The 20,290-nt window shown below is 47.2% G+C and overlaps 1 protein-coding gene across 1 annotated transcript in view; it reads left to right on the top strand.

The window, feature by feature from the left end:
* Positions 1-16,759, top strand: part of MIB2 (MIB E3 ubiquitin protein ligase 2) — a 35,645-nt gene extending 18,886 nt beyond the window's left edge. Inside the window, exons 5-18 of the mRNA XM_039564140.1 lie at positions 467-609; positions 2,008-2,115; positions 3,203-3,307; positions 3,980-4,142; positions 5,090-5,223; positions 7,025-7,173; positions 7,832-7,988; positions 8,447-8,601; positions 9,150-9,276; positions 10,109-10,339; positions 11,621-11,799; positions 12,817-13,001; positions 13,733-13,798; positions 15,405-16,759. Coding sequence (XP_039420074.1) covers positions 467-609; positions 2,008-2,115; positions 3,203-3,307; positions 3,980-4,142; positions 5,090-5,223; positions 7,025-7,173; positions 7,832-7,988; positions 8,447-8,601; positions 9,150-9,276; positions 10,109-10,339; positions 11,621-11,799; positions 12,817-13,001; positions 13,733-13,798; positions 15,405-15,646 — 2,144 coding nt within the window. The 3' untranslated portion in view covers positions 15,647-16,759. The remainder of the gene's footprint in view (positions 1-466; positions 610-2,007; positions 2,116-3,202; positions 3,308-3,979; positions 4,143-5,089; positions 5,224-7,024; positions 7,174-7,831; positions 7,989-8,446; positions 8,602-9,149; positions 9,277-10,108; positions 10,340-11,620; positions 11,800-12,816; positions 13,002-13,732; positions 13,799-15,404) is intronic.
* The last annotated feature ends 3,531 nt before the right edge of the window (positions 16,760-20,290 follow it).

Genomic DNA, 20,290 nt, shown 5'->3' with positions numbered 1-20,290 from the left:
AGAGCATGAGGGGAGGGGAGGGTTGGATGAGGAGCTTAATTCCAGGGGTATGGCTGCATGGGAAGGGTAGGAGGGCAAGGCACTCCTCAGAGTGAGTTCTGTGGCTGCCTGGGGAGGGGAGAACTAAGTTTGGGTGCTGTGTGGGTGTGTCTGAACAGCAGTTGTGGGTGAGTGGATTGCTAAGAACAGCTCCTGGTGTCTGCCAGGGCCTGAGAGGCATTCCCCGCTCTGCAGAGGAACAAAATGTGTCTTGTTAGAGCTGCTTCTGTTTAATTCATATTAATATCCAGTTAGAGTTAAATCCTACTGATTCCTCTGCATAGTGCTGCCCTATAGAGTGTATAGGGCATGAAAAGGGGTTTGCACCATTCTGCCCCAATTAATGTTAATTTTCAACCCTTGTAACGAAGCTGAGGTGTGTGACTGCACCCTGCATGCCTGTGGGTGCTGTCCTTGTTGTCCCCAGGGAAACCAGCCGAGCTGCAGAGGAAGGAGAGCACAGACAGGCATCCCTTCCAGCACGGGGACAAGGTGAAGTGCCTGCTGGACATCGACATCCTGCGCGAGATGCAGGAGGGCCACGGAGGCTGGAATCCCAAAATGGCCGAGGTATGTCCCTGGATACTCCCCTGGATACAATTCCAGCCTCTCCCTCATTCTGCACCGCCCAGAAAGTTAGCAGAACATCTTTGTGTGACCTTAAAGTCGACTGAATCACAAATACAGATATTTTTAGTGATAGGACACTGGAGTCAGAGTTATTTTTAGGCTCTGTTGGGATGAGAGTGGCCTTGTGGATCCCTGCAAAAGTCTTGGAAGAAAAAAAAAAAAAAGATAATAATGGCTGGTTTGTTTGTTTTTAAATGAGCCATGGATCTTTTCTTTGGAGTTCTGGATCCATTCCTTGTTTGGCTTCTTTTGTGCTGTGCATTACTGGTAATGAAAGTTATGTGTTTTGTCAGCACTAGGCTCTGTCCCTGACCAGGGCTAAGAATTTCTCAGCCCATATGGTATTTTTGAAGCTTAGTCTTCCCTTTAAATTGAAGAGCCATCAGTCTGCTGTCACCTGTTGTCCTAAAAACCCCAGAGAGTGGAGGAAATAAAGCTAGAAATAGCACCTATTACTGTAGAATAGCATGAATAAATGCTATAAAACTATAAAAGATAGGTTAAATACATATCCTGGCCCAACCTGCCCTACAGGTGAGCAGACTTTTTGAAATCAGGCTTTAAAATGTCAAGGCAAACTCTGCCATTTCAGTTTTAAACTGGAAATTTCCTAACTGAGCCTCTTTTTTTGGTTTTTTTTTTCAGCCTGGCAGGCAGGGACTTGGTATTCTCTGATGAACTTCAACAAGGCTACCAGTGGAGCCATGAATCCTTTTATTTCAGCTAAGGAGTACAGCCCCAAAGCTGTAGTTTTTGGGTGTTGCTGTGTCTGTTGTTGGTTGTTAAACCTCTGTGCTCCTGAATTCCTGTTGTTGGGGAATGCAGGGGTAGAGAGGGATGATAGCAGTGAAACAGGAACCTCCTGTCACCTCAGAAACTGGCATTTTTTACATCTTTATAAACCATGAGCTGCTCAGAACCTGCCAGAACAGCAGACCTAGAACCCTGCACCACACAGTTTTATTTTGTTTTCTGTACCATGCCCCTTTTCCCCTCCCAGACTGTGCCTTGCTGGTATTTTATAACGCAGAAGGAAGGAGGACCATTTGTGCCACGTTTTCAAGCATTTTTGCACTCTGTATTCCTATCCCCCTCCTCCCCCAATACGCTGCTCCTTCAGAGGAGCTTTTAGAGGAGCCTTTCCCCTCCTTTTGTAGAAAAACAATGGTTGCATCTCATGTAGAGCAGGTTTGGGAGCACTGTGGATGGGAAATGCTGGGTGATTTAGCCACCTATGCCTTGGATGCCTTCTTTCCCCACTATTAAGCAACATGATTTATTTAGGGGCTTTTCACTCCTTTTTTTGCTTTTTCTTTGTTTTTCCCCTTCTATCCAAAGTTCATTGGCCAGACAGGGACCGTGCACAGGATCACAGACAGAGGGGACGTGAGGGTCCAGTTCAACAGTGAGACCCGCTGGACTTTCCATCCTGGAGCCCTGACCAAGGTAGGTGCTGGGCCTGGCCTGGGAATGCTGCAGGGAGGTCACTGAACCTGCTGGGTTAGGGCTCAGAGTGTCACCAGCAGGTGCTGAAGGAACACCGTGCTGTTATAAACACAGTTGTCCTATTTTATGAACTTTTTGCATTTCTAAGTCCTTAAGGTAACCTCCGTTTCTTAATTTCAGCTTCCAGTACCTCATCCTTCTGCAGCTGCCTTTCCCTTGTGATGAACCTTCTCCCACATAATTTCCCTTTGATTTTTTTTTGTTCTTCTCTGCTTTGTGTTTCCACGTTGTTCTTTTTTGCATCTTTGTCTCGCTTCTCTCTGATTTCTTCTGAATCTTTCATCCAGCCCTTCTCATTTTGTGGCTGCATTTCCAAAGCTCACAGCTCTGGCCTTCCCCAGAGGTTTGAGGACTTTGAAATGTGGATGATTAGAAAAAGAGATAATTAGGTACAGAAGAAGCTGCTGAAAGACCATAAAATTCTGACCTGAGCAAGGTCACAATGCTAAAAACTCCCAATACCAGTGGAAAATGCAGTGTCAGACTGTTTTGCACAAAATTAGTCTGCTCTGAAAAGTGTGTTTTGACACTGCTCCCCTCCCAGCTCAGTGAGCAGAGGGAGCAGCTGGCAAATTACCAGCACAGATAAACCCTGGTTTCCCTTTTCTGTTTTAAATAACAAACAGATTTAACTTCCTTATTAGAGTGAATTAAAATCTGCAGTGCCGAGCCAGGTGTAGCGAGGAGATGGACCAAGAAAACTTCTGTACTTTATCTGGTATTAATTACAAACAATTTGGAGGAAAAGAAGTGAGGGAACTGCCTGTTCCAAATTATTTCCCTACTTAAATGTGCACTTGGCTTAAAAGAATTGGTCTGTGTTTATTTTGCAGCTCAGTGGTTACAGCTTTCTTGCTAACTGCATTTATGTTTTGCAATGCTGTTTTTTGACTCAGTGGGTGTCTTGTTTGTTGGGATTTTGGGAGTGGGGTGGAGGGGCTGATCAGTATTATTTTTTTCTCTGTGTGTGTGTGTGTGTGTGTGTAGCTTCATCCCCCAAAAGCTTATGACTTTCTTTTTCTTGTAGCTCAACACCTTTTGGGTTGGTGATGTGGTCCGGGTGATAGATGATATGGAAACAGTGAAGCGGTTCCAACCTGGTCATGGGGAGTGGACAGATGAGATGGCACCTGTGAGTGCGCGCCAGTTCCAGTTCCAGGACAGTCCAGTAACCTCCTGAGCTTCCCCCAAGCCCTGAGCACTTAGAGATGGGCTTGTATCCCCCCCCAGAATTCCTGCTGGGAAGTCCCTGCCCAGCCCCTGGTGCTGGTGGCTCTCGGTGACGCCGTCATGTCCACGGCACCCAAGCGGGAAAAGGGGGAATCCCTCAAAAAGGATTTGGCTGCCACCAACTCACATGAGAGGTTTCCATAAGCAAAATCCTCTTATGCTCTCCCTGATTCTCTGGAATGAGGCAGGGAAGTGCAAAAATGGTCTGATCAGCCCAGTATGGCTAAAAAGTGGGATACAGGTGTCCTCCAGGAGCAGCTAAAGCCCAGAGGAAACCATCCCTAGTCCCAGTTTGATCAGTTCTTATCAGCACCTCCCTCCCCAGCCGTTTCCATGTGTCTGGGAAAACCCTGCCATGCCAAACCAGTGAGAGAGAAACTGGTGAGAACCCTCTGGTGTCCTCGAAGTGGGAGCTGTCTGCGAGTGTGTCACTTGTCCAGTGCTTCTTTTCACACAGCGGGAGCTGCAGCTTTGCGAAAATAAAAACAAACCCCAAAACCTTGGCTTTGGGTCTGGGAACTGCAGTTTTGGGGGGGGGAGAAAAAAGAAAATCCTTTTTTTTTTTTCTTTGCAGACCCTGGGGCACATTGGGAAGGTGATCAAGGTCTATGGGGATGGAGATCTGCGAGTGTCAGTGGGGGGACAGTCCTGGACCTTCAACCCTGCCTGCCTGACAGCCTACCAGAGGGAGGAGGAGGCCAACCTGATGACCACAGAGAGTGCCAAGGAATCCAAAAGTGAGGGACAAGTCTGGTCCCCCAGGGGCTGGCAGCTCTTGGATCCAGCTCTTTGGAGGGTGCTAAAATCCAGATGTTCTTCCCTGCCTGGAGAACTAAAGTCCAGCTGTGCCTTACTGGGCAGACAAAGCTTAGGAAAATGCAGGGTTTAGGACTGGGAAATGCTGGGATTAATGGGAAAATGCAGAATTTAGGATTTTGAAATGCTGGCCTTAACAGGAAAATATAGAATAAAGCCCAGCTGTGCCCCACTGGGGAAGCAAAGCTGGCCTTAACACGAAAATAGAGAATTTAGGACTGGGAAATGCTGGGATTAATGGGAAAATGCAGAATAAAGCCCAGCTCTGCCTTACTGGGCAAGGAAAGCTGGCCTTGACAGGAAAACACAGGATTTAGGACTGGGAAGTGCTGGTCTTAACAGGAAAATACAGAATTTAGGACTCAGAATTGCTAACCACAGCACTGCCCTAGGTTCAGTATTTGCCTCATCCTTGTCCTGTCCCAGTTCCCTGTTCCATCCTGTTTCCTCTACAAGGACACTGATTCTTGAGGGCTTGTGAAATATTCCCAGGTCCTTGCATGGAACTGTTGTGAAATCAACGATTATTTTGCCTAATCCGCCCTGAAATCGAGTTTGGGATCACATGGTGCGTGGAGTGGATTTTTTGGGTGCTTTGCACATCTGCTCATACATTTTTTTTCGTGGCCTGACCGTCCTGATTTCCTCTGGATGTCAGGATCATGTGGGAGAGAGGACAGACTTGCCAGGATTTTTTTGTTTTCCTGATGTAGATGGATCTTGGACTGTTTCCTCAAGTCAGACTTGCAAACTTGAGGGAGAACTTGCAAAATTTTTCACTTTGCTCTGCCTGGGGAGCTGTGACAGCTCTGTCCCCTCAAACACTGAGAATTGTGTGGTGACAGGTCCATTTTTGTCTCTTTTTCAGGTACTTTGGTGACTGTCCTGGAGAAGCTGCTGTCCCAGAGGACGGAGTCAGAGCACGCAGGGTGCCTGGTCATTTGTGCAGCCCTCAACAACGCAGCCAAAGTCCGGGAGCTCCTCCAGAAATACCCAGACAAGGCAAGTTTGGAAGACAAAAATGGTTCTTTTTCCTTTGTTTCTACTCTTTAAAACACTGTCATAAAATTTTGTAGTCGAGCAGGGAAAAGGATGTGAGAAAAATAAGATATTTTTCAGGCTCAGTGATATCTCCTATCAGTTGGAATATTATTTTGTGGCAATTTAGGATTAAATTCACAAGTTAAATGTGCGTATTTGGTGGCTCTAGTTTGTGGCATTAAATCTGAACTAAAGTCCTTACAACACCTTTCCCAAGCTGGCTTTTCCCAGGTTTCCTGTATGGCCACTGCAGCTGTAGAATGAGGGGGAGAGGGATTTATCTATATGAAAACAGGAGCAGATATCAGAGGATCTGCTGGAAAAGGAAGCCAGGGATTGTGTCTGGCTGTGCCTGTCCTTAGAGGACCTTATAAAATCACATTGTTGGAATCAGGAGGGAGAAAAGCTGCCCAGATCTGTGCAGTGTCTTATCTCATGTCTGACTGGAGCAGGGAACTGGGCTGGACTTGTTGCTGGACAATTTCTGTGCCTGCAGAGTGCCAAACTGTCAGCATCACATCTCCTGAAACCTCCTTCAGGGAGGGGCTCAGGGTTTAGGAACAGGGGGAAAAAAGAACCACCAAAGTCTTTCAGCAGTGTGTCCTTGGAAACCACTGGTAACAAAAAGAGGTTTTGTTGGGGCTGTGTCTGTGGGGCTGGCAGGAGGAGCTGCGACCCAGGAAAAGCAGGATCAGCTCTGAAGGAACCCCTGTGAAGCTGATTTAGTGGTTATTTGTCTGGTATTTATTGTAGTTCTTTATTTATAAACTTAATGGGGATTCTGGGGATGGGAAGGAGACACAAATAACTGCAATTCTCAAATTGATCCCAGACAGGAAAGTCCCAAGAGTAAGAATCCATGATATGATCAGTTGTTTTTATTAGACTTCTATTTCTACTCCAATATTTATATTAATAAATCAGCTATTTCTGTTGGAGTCTTACAGAGAGCAGGCTGGATTTGAGGTTCACTTAGAGCAGGTTGGAATTGCTTGGCAGGGTTTTTCCAGCTTATCAGCACTGTCTGCCTTGTCTAGATGGAAGAGCAGCAGTGACCTCTAATTCCTCTTTGCCCAAAGGACTCGCCCATCATTTTGTGCCTATCCAGGGAAGTGCTGCCCCTCCTGCTCTGACTGCTGCATAAAATCAGCTGCAGGGAAAAAACCTTGATTATTAACTTGTTCTCCTTGCCTGTCTGCTGAGGTTTTGTGCCTCCTTCTCCTCTCCTTAGCCTCCCACTGGTTTCAGTAGCTACTTTGCCTTTTTGTTCCCTCTTGCCTCTTGTTCTTCAGTGCCTTTAATTCTCCAGAACTCTCACTGCAGCACTCGAGCACTGAGATCTCCCCTGCAGCCACTGCACCCACTGAAGTACCTGCAGCAGCACAGCACAGTGGGGGCTTGGCACCTCCAAGGCCTTATGCAAAGCTAATTTGAGTTCCTCACACATTTCCCTCGCGGGAAGGGAATTGTTGGCAGGGATATCAAGGCGTGTTGTGCTCGCAGGCACAGAGCGATTTGGCAGCAGGGCTGTGCAATCACAGCTCTGGCTTCCAGCTCTGTTCTCTCACTTCTCCCCTCTTCACTAAACGTGCTGTCCCCTTCCCCTTCCAAAATGTTTTGGGACAAGGTCAGCTGGGAGCTGCTGGCCAGGGAGAGGAGCCAGCAGGGCACGGACTTTGTGGGATTTCTGGGCAGTTCCCACTCTGCTCCCAGCACAGGACAAGGTCATCCCTTATTTTCTGTGTCTCTGCCCTTCCCAAAGGTCGATGCCAAGAACCAGGGCAGGACTGCCCTTCAAATTGCCTCTTACCAGGGGCACCTGGAGGTGGTGAAGACCCTGCTGCAGGCACACGCCAACGTCAACCTGCGGGACGACGAGGGGGACACGGCGCTGCACTACGCAGCCTTTGGGTAGGACACCTCCCCTCCTGCTATCCCTGATGGAAAACTTCCATCCTGGATAGAAATGGACACTCTGTGTCAAGGATGTGTGGCTGGTGGAGGCTTTTCCTCTGGTTTTGATGTTGGGAATTGGCCTTGGAGTTTCAGCCCACAGGAGCATTTCTTTCTCTACAACAGCATCCTTCTTTCCAGAAGGATTTCTATCTACCACAGGATTTCTTAGCTCAGGGATTTCTCATCCTCCACAGCTAGTTCAGTTTCCATGCTAGGAATTTTCAGAGGGAATCAGAAGAAGAAAGTGATAAGGGAGTTTCAGTCATTAAACTCTTTCCAAGGGGATGAGGGAGGTGGTTTGGTGGATTGAGATCAATTTGTTTGGTTGGGTTCTGTAAGTTTGTGCGTTTTCCAGAGCAAGATGAGATTTTGAATTCTATCATCAGTTACCAGGGAAGAATTCATCAATAAGAATGAGAATTCCTGTTGTTTTAGAGCAGAGAGCACAAATTAGGAAGGTTTTGTTGCATGTGGGAGTTTTTTTAACACTAAGAGAAGTGGGGTGAGGCTGAGAGGATACAAAACCTGAGTTCTGTTGCTTTGCAAGAGGGAAGAATTTACTGTGTGCACAGGATTGACTCTAAATCTGGTTTTGTCCTTGCTTGTAAACCAGAAACCAAGCTGAGGTTGCCCGTGTGCTCCTGGCTAAAGGAGCCAGTGCAGACCTGCTGAACCATGCCAAGTGCACAGCCCTGTACGTCGCTGTCAGCCAGGGATTCACTGAGGTGGTGAGGGCCCTCTGTGAGCTCAACTGTGATGTCAACCTCCCAGTAAGTTTGGGATTTCAGGGATTTAGGGTAGGGAGGTGTTTGGGGTTTTTTTTGAGGTGGGGAGGTGCTGCTTTATGTCTCACACCATTTGTGGCTTTGTAGAATTGGAAAGTCGTGCTTTAAAATGCATGGGAAATATTCCTGGATTTCAGTACCCTGAAATTCCAGGTTTGGGTCTGCCCCTTCTTCATCACATCAGCATTTTCCGCTGGATTCAGGCTTCCAGGGAAAGCTGACCTGCTGTTCCTGTGTTGTTGTTCCCAGCAATAAGATTTTTAAGGATGGCAGTGATGGTGACTTGGGCCCAGCCCATTTTTAGGGTGTGTTTGTGTGGTGGTGGGGCTGTTCTGTGCTGGGTCAGTCCCTCAAAGCTGGTCAGGACTTTCAGCAGCTCACGGGGGGTTTCCTTGGAGTTTCTGAGGTTGGTAACCTGTGTTTGCTTGGGTCTCCATGTGTAGGATTCCCAGGGAGACACCCCCCTGCATTATGCTATCACTTTGGACTACAAAGTCGTGATTGAGATTCTCACTGAAGTTCCCAACATAGATTTCACTGTCCAGAACTGTCAAGGCTTCAACCTGCTCCACTATTCTGCTCTGAAAGGCAACAAGCTGTAAGTGACCTTTTTTTTCTCCAATTTTTATGCCTTTTGCAGATGTTAATTTGTGCTGGCTGTCTAAGAAGGTGGCAGGTGTGGTTCTGGGTAGTTGGTTACACATTTCTTGCGTTTGGATATGGCTGGGTAGGGCTGTTGGCCTCCTTCAGGCCTTCACAGGAAACTTCTGCCTGCTTTCCCCGTCCCATCTTTCTCATGCTTCCCTAGGCTAGGAAATCTCTCTGTTTCTGGACAGTCTCAGGTGTTTGAGTTCACACTTGGAAGGACAGGAGAAGGTCTTAGTAAAGACTGAGAGCCTCTGGAACTCTTCCAAGGATAAATCTGCTCATTATTTTCAAAGCAGTGTGGCTTTACCCTACTTTATGAAGTGATAACTGAGGGCTTTTGTTGTATTCTTGTAATTCCATTTGTGAGTTTGAGGGACTGCTCTTCATTGCTGCTGTCAGCTCGTGGTGCTGCCTGGTAAAACATGGACATTGATAACTCCTGGGCAGGAGAGGCACAAATTAATTCTTCCATCTCTGTTAACCTCTCCAACTCTGCAGGGCCATAAAGAAGATTCTGGCCAGGGCTCGGCAGCTGGTGGACTCCAAAAAGGAAGATGGATTCACTGCCCTGCACCTCGCTGCTCTCAATAACCACATGGAAGTGGCTGAAATTCTCATCAAAGAGGTAAGAAATGACCCAAACCCACCATCAAGAAAACCTGTCCCACTCCCATTTGTCTCACTCCCAAGCCCCACATTTCCCAACCACTCCTGAGTTAACACTGAGACCCACAGGGATGTCCCTGTCCCTTTGAAGAGCTGGCACTGTTTGCCAGGCTGAAGAGCAGGGCTTGGCATTCCTGGGGGGGATTCTCCTTTGGCACTGGCAGGGAGGAGAAAAGTGTCTTGGCTCAGAACAAAGCAGGTTGGAACTGGAATGTTCAGTGAAGATAAAGTGGAATTTGGGCCCTCCCAGGCCCCACACTTGATGCCATGAAGATTTTTTGCCTTTTCTTTTATACCCCTGTTACACCTTTTTACAACTTCTGTATTCTCAGTGCTTTTTGCCTCCATTCCTGGACTTGTTTGTCAAGCTGAGAGACTCAACATTTTAGAAGCTTCATAGCCAGGGATCAGTGTGCCCCAGAGCCCAAGGTCCTCTCCAGAACACATTCTGTAAACCAAGATAGAACCATCCAGGGGAAGGCTCCTTGGGGAGGGGAGCTCACTTGAGCCTCTCATTGGGGAATCCTTGATAGATGTGCTAATTAGTAACACCTGTAATGATATACCCGATCTTTGGGGATACTCAGGCAGGGTGCATCTCGATGCACATGACCTGGATGTGTGCACCTAAGGATCCTTAAAATAAATACCGAGGTAAAATAAATACCAAGGTAAAATAAATACCAAGGTACGACTCTTGATTTTAAGACCAGGAAAAGGCATCACACTCCCAGTTCTCCAGCCACGCTCAGCAGCCACAACTCCCTCTGGTGCAATTCCTGCTTTTCCAGGGTCGCTGCGACGTCAACCTGAAGAACAACAGGAACCAGAGCCCGCTGCACCTGGCTGTGATCCAGGGCCACGTGGGGATGGTGCAGCTGCTGGTGAGCCAGGGCAGCGATGTCAATGCTGAGGATGAGGACGGGGACACGGCCATGCACATCGCCCTGGAGCGCCAGCAGCTCATGGCCCTCGCCATGGAGAAGCGGGAGGGGGACATGGGGGCCTCCCTCCTTTCCAAGGTGAGCTGGGAGCAGAATTCCAGCACCAAGGGGCAGGGAAATGTTCCATGGTACAACAGCAGCGGGTTGTGGGGTCTAGGGGTTGAAGGAAGGTAGGGAAACTCCAAAGTCGGTACAGATGGGGAGCATGGAAACAAACCTTGCTTGTGGGAAAGCAGGAATAGATCCTCCTGAATTTATAGCATGAAAGTTGACATAGTCAGACAGCAATTCAGAGCTGTCTCTGATATTTTTATGAGCATTGTGCACTTCTTTCCTGACATGAGAAAGGTCATGAATTCAGCTGCAGAGCCAAGAGACTCCTGGGTTTAATTCATGCCCCAGAACCACAGCAATTCATTTCTGTCTGATGGCATGGAAAATATGAGGAGAGCTGACCACAGACACCCCAGTTATCTGCAGATGTACAGCAGGGAGAGAGGGGGGATGGAGCAGGCTGAAGGAGAAGGGGGAAGCTGTTACAAAGCCTGAACTGGATTTCTCTGTGCTGCTCTGTATCCATGGACATAAAGATCTAGAAATCACTGCAGGATAGGCCAAAGGTGTGGGGATAATTTAATTCACTGGAAAATCCAGCATAAAATTTTAAATTATTATTATTATTTAATTTGAAATTATCAGAGTAAGTGAAACCACCCATTCCTCCTTTTTAGCTGTCTGGAAAAGCACAGTGCATTGCTCTTCCATCCTGCTCCTTACCAAACCACCAGGAGCTGATGGCTCAAGTGCAGGTCTGAGGTTCTGGCTGCAGGAAGTCCTAAAGAGGGATCTGTGCATGTCATTCCCAGTATTATTTACAGTAACATCATCTCTAAACGCTGTAGATTCCTTCACATCTAATTTTACTTGCCCTGGCTGACATGCTCTGGTCTTTTAAGTCAGTGGAATATGTGACTTGACTTCAAATTGTTTGGGATCATGCACATCAAAATTTGGCTCTTTAAATAGCTGTCATTTATGGCCCTGTGCAGCAGCTGCTCACCAGTTCTGTGGAGTCTTCAGCTTCTTCCTTTTCACTCCCTGGAGAAGTGAATGCCCATTTCTCTGATTTGTAGGGATTATCACCAGGTAGGATCAGTCTGAGGCACTCCTGGCCCTGAAATGCAAGATTTGAACCCATTATTTACATAAAGGCTGAAAGAATCTTTGTGTGTTTTCAAAAAGTTGCACTTGCAAGTTTTAAGCACAAGGTTTAAGACTTTATTTAAATTTTGGTACAAATCAGAGCAGAGGATCAGAAGCTGCTTCTGTTGACAGAGTGTGTTTCTCAACTTCTTTTAGCTGCAGGCTTCTGGCTTCCTGGGAAATGTGGAGCTGAATGTTGGGACTGCCATTGCCTGCTACTTAGCACAAGAAGGAGCAGACATTAATTATGCAAATCATCGGGGAAAGTCTCCTTTGGACCTCATTACAGATGGAAGGATCATCCAGATTGTCAAAGACTTCTCACAGAAATTCAGGTAAGCCTCAGGAAACGCTTGCAAACCAGTTTTCCCCAGCTCTGGTGTCTCTGCAGCTGCTCCAGGAGTGATGGAGCCTCTCTGAGACGCTCTGGATGTCACCCTGAGCACCTCCTGTTTCTTCTGGAACTGCCCTGTGTTTCTGGAGGGGTTATGTGAGGGTGTGTGCTGAGTTTGGAAGGGTTGGGAAAAGCAGATTAATGTGGCTCTATGCAAACTGAGGCCAAGAGGAGCCTGGCCACTGAGGCCAAGAGCAACTTTGCAGAGTAATCCTGGGTTCTGTTTTACTTTCATTTGATTCTTCATTGACAGATATTTAAAGAGAGTGTGACAAAAGAGTGGGCATCGAAACCCACGGAATTTATTCCAGGGCTAGATGAACACTTGTTTTGAAGCTGATAAGAGAAATAGCTGAGAAGATGCCAAAGGGAGAGTATAGCAAGTCAAAGCTGGCTTTTGCTCGGGTTCTGAGAAGCATTTGTTTGGATTTTGACTTTGCAAACATGAAAGCAGAGTTCTGTTTGATCTGAGGGCACAGGCTCAGTGCTGTTCCTGCTGGAGGAGGAACCACCCAGCAGTGCTGCCATTGGCCATGCTTCTGGCCCACTGCAAATTACAGGTGAAATGTGTCCCTTTAGCATCTTCCCTAGGAATTCTGTCAGTTCAGTATGTGTTGGATTGAGCTTTTTGCTTAAAAAATGTCATTTTTGTCAGGCTGGCACTTCTCATTACTGGTTTCAGCAGATGATTGTGCTGTTACCTTACTGTTACCTCCAAAAGAGCAGTTTCAACTAGTGTAAATATTCGAGATCCCTGCTCTTTTCCTTTCTTTTTGGACAGAACTAGTCAGGATCCCAGCTGAGCTGTTCCTAGCAGGGCAGGGAAGGTTCCCAGGTTTATCCTCCCTGAGCATGTGCTGCTCTGTCTCTTGGAGGAGTGTTTCCCAGGGATCAGTTCAGTGTTACCCACTGCTGCAGGAGCTTGTGGCTCACATTTCCTGCTGGCTCCTGCTTGCAGGGAACAGCAGGTTTCTTCAGAGAGCTCAACCATCACCTGCAGCCTTCGCCGTGTGCACACCACGCCCAACACCATGACCAACCTCAGTGTCTCCAGCGTGGCAGTGCCCACAGAGTGCCTGGTCTGCTCAGAGCTGGCCTTGCTCATCCATTTCTTCCCATGCCAGCACAGTATTGTGTGTGAAGGTGAGTCCACACTGATTTTTTCCCCTTTTTTAAAATTTTTTTTCTCCCTGTTCCCCCACCCAGCCTCCCTGTCTGCCCTGTCAGAAATCCAGCCCTGCTTAGACACAGAGCTATTGTGCTGTTTGTGTCCTGAAGCAACCCCAGCTTGATTGCAGCATCTCAGACAGCCAAAGTTATCTCTGAAAAACACAGAATGTTCTGCCCACCTGCTGGTTGGGACTCCAGGCAGCTTTGCTTGGGCTCAGAGATGCCTGGGCAATTCAGAGGGAGAGCCAGGTGCCTCAGTTCTGGCTGTCAGTGCTTCATCCCTCAGAAACCTCCTGAGAAGGATTTCCCTCTCCTCTGGCTTTTGTAACTCTTTGCATTTCAGCTGATTTAAGGGCAGCCTGCTCAGACTTGTCAGCAAGTTTATCTCACACGGCACAGTGTGACCACAGGGAATTTGGTCAGGACTCTGTGCCAGACCTTAATCCTCTTCCCCCAGAGCTGTTGGGATCAGTGCAGCAGCTCCAGTGGCACAGAGCAGGGAGGATTTAAAGGTGTTGTGTTTGCTGCTGACCTGGGGAAAATTAAACAAGGGAATAGGGCACAGCTCGGGAAGCAGGTAGTGACCTCATTCCATGCAGGAACAATCCTCAGTTCACCCAGGGAGGCCTTAGGTTGTACAAATCTGATATTCTTGAGTCTGTTGTGGCCTTAATTGTCATCTCTCCTTGTGTCACCTGTGGTAGAATGCTCCAGGAGGATGAAGAAGTGCATCAAATGTCAAGTGACAATAACCAAAAAACTGAAACAAGGTATGTTCTGGCTGTTGCTGCTGATCAGGGCTGTGGGGAGGGTCCTGCACAGTGTTAGTTTGAGGGGCATCAGTGATTTTCAGTGAAATAAGAGAGTTCATTTCTTTTGGCTTTTTTTGTGTGTGTGTGTGTGTGCATTATCCACCTTTAGAGAGAAAAAAAGTAGATTTTCTCAGGTCACCCAGGCCAAGCTCAACTGCATAGACAGGACAGGACATTTAAGGGAGCTTTGCCTGGGCCTGGCTTATTTTGTGTAGTGAAAGCAAACCCCAGGTTCCCCAGTGTGTTCTCACATGGGGTGATTTAACAGTGAAAATTTATGAGGGAGGGAAAATTACATCTTGTGCAAGCCTCACTTGTCCCTGGGCTGAAATCAGTGTCTGTGCAGGGCTGGCATGTCCCAGTGTTTCAATAAAGCTCTTTAGCCCAGTTTCAAACAGATTTGTCTCCTGCCCACATTTCCCAGTGTCAGGATGAGTTGTGATGTCAGCAGGGTTTGCTTTTGCCACTGAAGCCTTTCCCAGAGTGCTTGTGAGGGCTGAGATCACTCTCAGGGCACGTGAGGGTTTAATTGTGTGTCCTGCTGCATGTGACTGAGCATTGTGGGCTCCTTTTTGGAGTCAGGCTCAAGCCTTGTCACCTGATGCCTGGGAAAAAAGCAGGAATCAGTCCCATGGCACTGGGCATGCACAGCTGGCAGAGCCAGAACTCCTCTTTGGAGCTGCACAATGCCAAAAATACCACTTTGACCTGACAGTGGACAGGAGCATTTGTCTTTGCTGCAGACTGGCAGCAAAATAATGATGGGAATTCCAAATAAGACATTTGCAGGCAAGTTTCCAGTGGAGGAGGAACATCAAGATCTCTCAAATACCAGCAGGATTTCCCCAGCAGTGATGTCTTCAGTGCTTGCCTTTGACAAACTCCCTGTCCCTGAGGAGAGGATTTGAAATCACTTCTTGCACCACTGATGTGCAATTCCAGAATGCTGAGGAAAGGGACATCTGAAGTGAAGTGTAAAGCTGCCTAATCAGTGATTCAGGAGCAGAAGATGAGCAGTGAGAGCTGAAACCAGGAGAATATTTACCTAAGCTCCAGTTAGGCAGGATTTGGGATTCTTTCATTTCACAGAGCTGACCAAATGACTCTTACTTGCGTAGCTTCATGTGCATAAAAATCAACACAAGTCATTCAGATGGTTTGTTCTGAATCTTTTTCTCATCCTGAAAGACACACACACATTTCTTAGCCATTTCTTAGCCAGAAATTTGAGTCCCGAGTGTGACCAGGAGGTGGGAGAACACAGTGTGAGAACATCAACCATCTTTGAATATTTTCACTTGAAGGGAGCAGCATATTCCAGAGCACCAAGGCAGGAATCTCAGACAGGATTAAAAAAACAAACCACCAAACCACCCCAAACACACCCAAACCACTGAGCAAGTCAGCAGAGGAAGGCAACAGTCTGTAAAAAGCATCACCCCAAGGCTTTTTATTTAATCCCTGGATGAGACTCAGTGCAGAGAGTGCCGTGTGAATGAAATGCTGCTGCTGAGGGGCAGAACCCCGTGGTTAACCCTGCTCTGACCCCGTGCTCTGCCCACAGACAGCACAGAGGTGGAGTGCAGCCCCAGCTCCGAGTCCACGGAGCAGAGGAAGCTGATGGAGGAGCTGCAGAGCCGCTACCGGCAGATGGAGGAGAGGATCACCTGCCCCATCTGCATCGACGACCAGATCAAGCTGGTGTTCCAGTGTGGCCACGGCTCGTGCCCAGACTGCAGCTCTGCCCTCACCGTGTGCCCCATCTGCCGCCAGGCCATCCGGGAGAGGATCCAGATCTTTGTCTGAGGAGGCTTCGCTCCCCCCGGCCCCACGTCCTCCTCTGCTTCCCTTCTGTCACGCTCTGAGGGGTTTGGCTCCCTGGAAAAAAGAGAGGGAAGCACAGAAGGGATGTGCTGGGGGGAGGAGGAGGAGGAGGAGGAGGAGGAGGAGGCCCCTCTGCCGTGGTGTCCCAGGGAGGGGACAGCCCCTCACCTGTGCTGCTCATCCACCACCACCACTGACCCAGCCACGCTTCCAGAGCAGAGCTGAACAGATTCCCCAGGAGATGCTCCAGAGGCATCCAGCTCCAGGACTGTTGGGAGCTCCCACTCAATTCCTGAGGAGATCCCGGGGATCAGCTCTCCCAGATGTCAGGGACAGGGAGGTGATGTCCCAAATCAGCCCCCTCTGAACCCGTGGGGCTCAACAACAGCACTGAGAGGCAAACCTGGATGTCAGGAGGTCCTAAAGACAGAGCGTGTGCCTTAGAGAAAAAGTAGTGAACACTGATTGGAGAAAATCTGTTACAACAAATATTTCTGACCTCTAAGTGACACTCTTCCTCTTCTTCTTCCATATTTTATTTTATTTTTTCTTTTTTTGGCACAACCGTGTGTTCAGAGACTCCTGAGCTTTCTATCCATAATGCCAAAGGCAGGTGTTAAATACTCCAATCAAAGTGTAAAGAAAATAAATAGTAATAATTAAGATATGGGGGGAGGGGGGGAAAAAAAGGGATTTCATTTTTGTTTCTTTGTTTTGCAGCAAAACTTAATAAAATAAAAGTATATATTTTCCTGAGCATTAAAAATGAATGTACAAACAGTAGCTGCACTCTGAATTCAGCTGTACTGTTTTCCAACTGAGTGAAGAATTATTATCCACTGAGTCATCCTGTAAAGTAAATTTTGGTGGAAGTGTGGCTCTTTGTGTGGGGGGTATCTCTGGTGACACAATGATGCCCAAACCTCCTGTTTGTTACGTATTGAAAGCAATATTTAAACAAACAAAACAAAAAAAACCCTGATTCCTGTGTTCCTCTGCTCCCTTTGTTCGTTAGCAAAGAGGTGGCAAATCTTTTCAAGATATGTTGAACTGTGTGGAATGTGTGGTGGTTATGGGAATATTTATTACTTACAACCCTGTGGTGTATTGAGAAAGTTATTTCACCAATTCTTTCCTCCTAGAGATAATACTTACCAAAATATTCACTTGAGCTTGTTACAGTTTCAATAGGTGTTTTTTTTTTTAAATCTGTGAAAATGGATCAGATTTAACCTCTAAATTATTTGCTTGGGTCGTACTTAACACCCAAATAACATAAAGCTGAATTTCAGAATCAACTTTGGTGTAAAAACCAGAGGTGCAGGTTCTCATTCTTTCCCAGAAGTTCATGCTGATGGGAATCCCTTTGGAATAAGTCAGAAATTTCCCCAAAATCTTTGCTGGGGCAGCAAAACAAAAGTGCTCTGCAAAGGCTTGCTCTCAAAAAGTACAAATCTGAGCCAACTTCATCCTGTAAGAGCTGCTTTTATCCACCACTTGCTGGTACAAGGGAATCATTTTGCACACTATTTATTACCCCAGCCCCATGCTAAGCTTTTTTTAAAGAATAATTAATTCACAAGCCTCCCCATAAATCCAAAATGCTGAAGGATATTTCACCATGTGTGTTGTATTTGTGCTGGCACCAGGGGAGAGTGGACAGAGGTGGCAAAATGTTCAGTATCTGTTGTGCAATTCTCATCTCTCATTCCAAAGGTGTCCTTTTATTCAGGAAAAACAACATGGAGCATCTGCTTAATTTTTTTAAGATGGTTTCTTTGGGTGCTAAATGAAGAGAGGCTTCCAAGTGATTCTTTTCCCTAAAGGAAAAAAAAATTGTAGGAAGAGTGCAGCCTTTGACTTCCAAGCTGTGCAGCTGTTGCAGGAAATTGAAGTTGTTTAAAAGTGATTTTTTTTTTCCTTTCCTGGCTAATGAAAACAGATTTTGAAGGGAGGGAAGAGCTCCCCTCAATTTTATGTTTTATCTGTTTTCAACTCAAGAGGTGGCAGAAGGCAGCAGGTGCCCCTTTGTGCCAAGAATGTTTTTGGCAAACTTTGCCCCCCACACTGGGCTCAGCTCAGGCTTTGGAAGGGAGAGGGAAGTTCTGGTTTATCTTCCTTGATAAACCTGTGTCAAATCTGCTGAGAGCTCGTGAGACAGGAGAGGTGGGGGAAGATCTTTTTATCATTTTCTGCCCATTTCCTATTGGATTTCTTGCTGGGTTTTCGATTTCTTGCTGGGTTTTCGATTTCTTGCTGGTTATAGGAACAGGGAAGTTGTTCCTGCTGCTGCAGGGAGGGAAGGAGATGCCAGAGCAGTGGGAAATGCTCCTTTAAAGGCAAATACCATCATTGGTTAATTAGTGTGGGTAATGAGCAGCTTTCTGCTTGATGTTTGTGACCAGCTGGTCTCCCAAAAAGGAGGCTTGGATGGGTCCTCTGCAAAGGAGTTCCTGGAGCTTCTGCCATCTCCTGGATGTGTCTCTGGGCCTTCAGTATTCCCAAGTTTTTCTGGTGTAAAACTTCAATTTTAACAGGTCAGCTCATACTCATACTTGGCACAAGAATTTTCTAAATCTTTTGTTTGGAAGTGTGGCCAAAATTCTGTGTTTTACAGGCACTGAGGGAGTAGAGAGAAGGGAAATAGTTAAAAGGCAGAGTCAGGTAAAGAACCCATCTCTCCTTTATGTTCCCATTAATCAGTGCTGCTCCCAGGATTCCAGGAGCATTGGTCCACCCCCAAATGGATTAATAATATTAATAACAGCTTATTAATACATCCCACCAGCGACAAAAATATCCCCACCCAGGGAAGCAGTTCTTAGTTCAGTGTGGATTCACTTTGTTATCTGTGGTTTGAGAAACCTTTCTCCCTGATTTTATCCCTGAAGTTCTGCTCCCTGCGTGGCCAGGACTGCAGTGCTGAGCTCCTGCCTGGGGTCAGGGCTCCGTGTAATGCGAGGTCAGGCCAGTGCAGGCCCTTCTGTGAGCAGCAGCTCAAACTGACAGTTAAGCAAAATATTCCATTTTCCTTGCCAGCTGGAGCTGTTTTCAGCTCATTTGTTATTCATCAGAGCATGGATTTTTCTAGGAACATCAGCAGATGCTGATCACGAGGGGCTGCAGGACAGAAAGTGGGAGAATTCTCTTCAGGCCCCAAACATTCCTGTTCTCCCCCTCCCTGGGGAGCATTGCTCCCTGTTAGAGCACACAAAACCCTTTTTTTAGCCTACAACCCACAGAAAAAGCACAAATTTTCAGTGCCATTCCCACAGGAACCACGCAAGAATGTTGGGTTGTTGGTTTTGTTTTCTTTTCCCCCCAAGTTGGGAGCTGAAGGGCTAAATCTGTAAGTGCTTTTTAAAGGAAGGGCTGTGAGGGTTTCCTGATTCCTTTCACATGGGCCACCGAGGAGCTGCTCTGTGGTAAATCACATTCCCTGTGGCCTGGCTTTGGAGCAGTGCCCTGCAGATGAAAATCTTGCTCCTGGTGCCTTGAGCCATCAGATATTGAGTTCTTCTCCTTTCCCCACCTCCGTGCAGATTTCCCAAATCCCAGCAGGGGAAGCTGATGGGAGTGTTTTGTTCCAGTGATGAATAGCAGGCTCTTAGCCCTGAATAAATAAAGAGGTTTCCTGAGAGGTGAGGTTCCTTTGGGACAGTCAGACTGGTGGTTGTTCTCTTGATGCATCTCTTAGCACAGGTTTTGTTGTAATATTTGTTGTCATAGATTGGTTTTGTGTTGTTTTGGGGACTGGGATGAAGCAGTGCCAGTGTCCTGAGAAATGGAGTGGAGATACTGGAAATAGTGCTGAAAATAACATTTCATGGAGGCTGAACAAAGGAAAGGAGAGAAATGCTAAGAATAATCCATAGAGGTGAAAAAATACTTAATTTTGAGCTAAAGGCTGCCCTGGGGAAGGGAGCCATGTGTTGTGTGTTAATGCACAGCCCTGCTTTAAACCAAACATTTCAGCAAATGAGTGAAAAGAGCAAAGCCAGGCTGAGGTGATTGAACAAGGGGAGTGCATCGTGTTGTGCAAACGAGCCCGTGCTTCATGTTCTCCACGGCCCCTCGTTGCCCATTGTGGGTTTTATGCAACATTCCTTCCCTCCCGACAGCTGTTCGGAGCCTCCTGCTTCCCAGAGCTCGGGATGTGCATCCCTGGATGTTGGCTTGGAAAATCCCAGCTCCCTACAATGGAGAATCCAGGTCCTGCTGCTCGCAGGGAGGACAAAGCAGAGTCAGTTCCGTGCCCTGCCTCGCTCCCCTTTCCCCATTACACCGTATGGATTCCCTCAGTGTCATGTGTTCCACTGCTCAGAGACACAAACCAACGCCAGGAATGTTTCTGCTGTCCAAATATAGTCAGGATGACAGATCCTGCCTGGAGTCCAAACCAAATATCTGCACTCCAGAACCTCTAAAACTCAGCAGAACTCTGGAGCTGCAGCAGCAGCTGCCTGGTAAAGTGTGGGGAGTATTTCCAGCTGAGGGTTCTGTGCCCTGCTGGCTCCAGAGGTGCAGGGACTTTATCAGGGGCATTGCTGGTGGGCACAGCAAGGAGATCCTGAGGCTCCTTTAGCTCCACCAGCTGCATCTGGGAGTCCTGAGTGCCTCAGCAGA

This window comes from Corvus cornix, chromosome 21 (genome assembly GCF_000738735.6).
Source record: "Corvus cornix cornix isolate S_Up_H32 chromosome 21, ASM73873v5, whole genome shotgun sequence".
Taxonomy (NCBI): domain Eukaryota; kingdom Metazoa; phylum Chordata; class Aves; order Passeriformes; family Corvidae; genus Corvus; species Corvus cornix.
The sequence above is the reverse complement of the archived record's forward strand: the minus strand, read 5'-3'. Positions and strand labels throughout refer to the sequence as shown.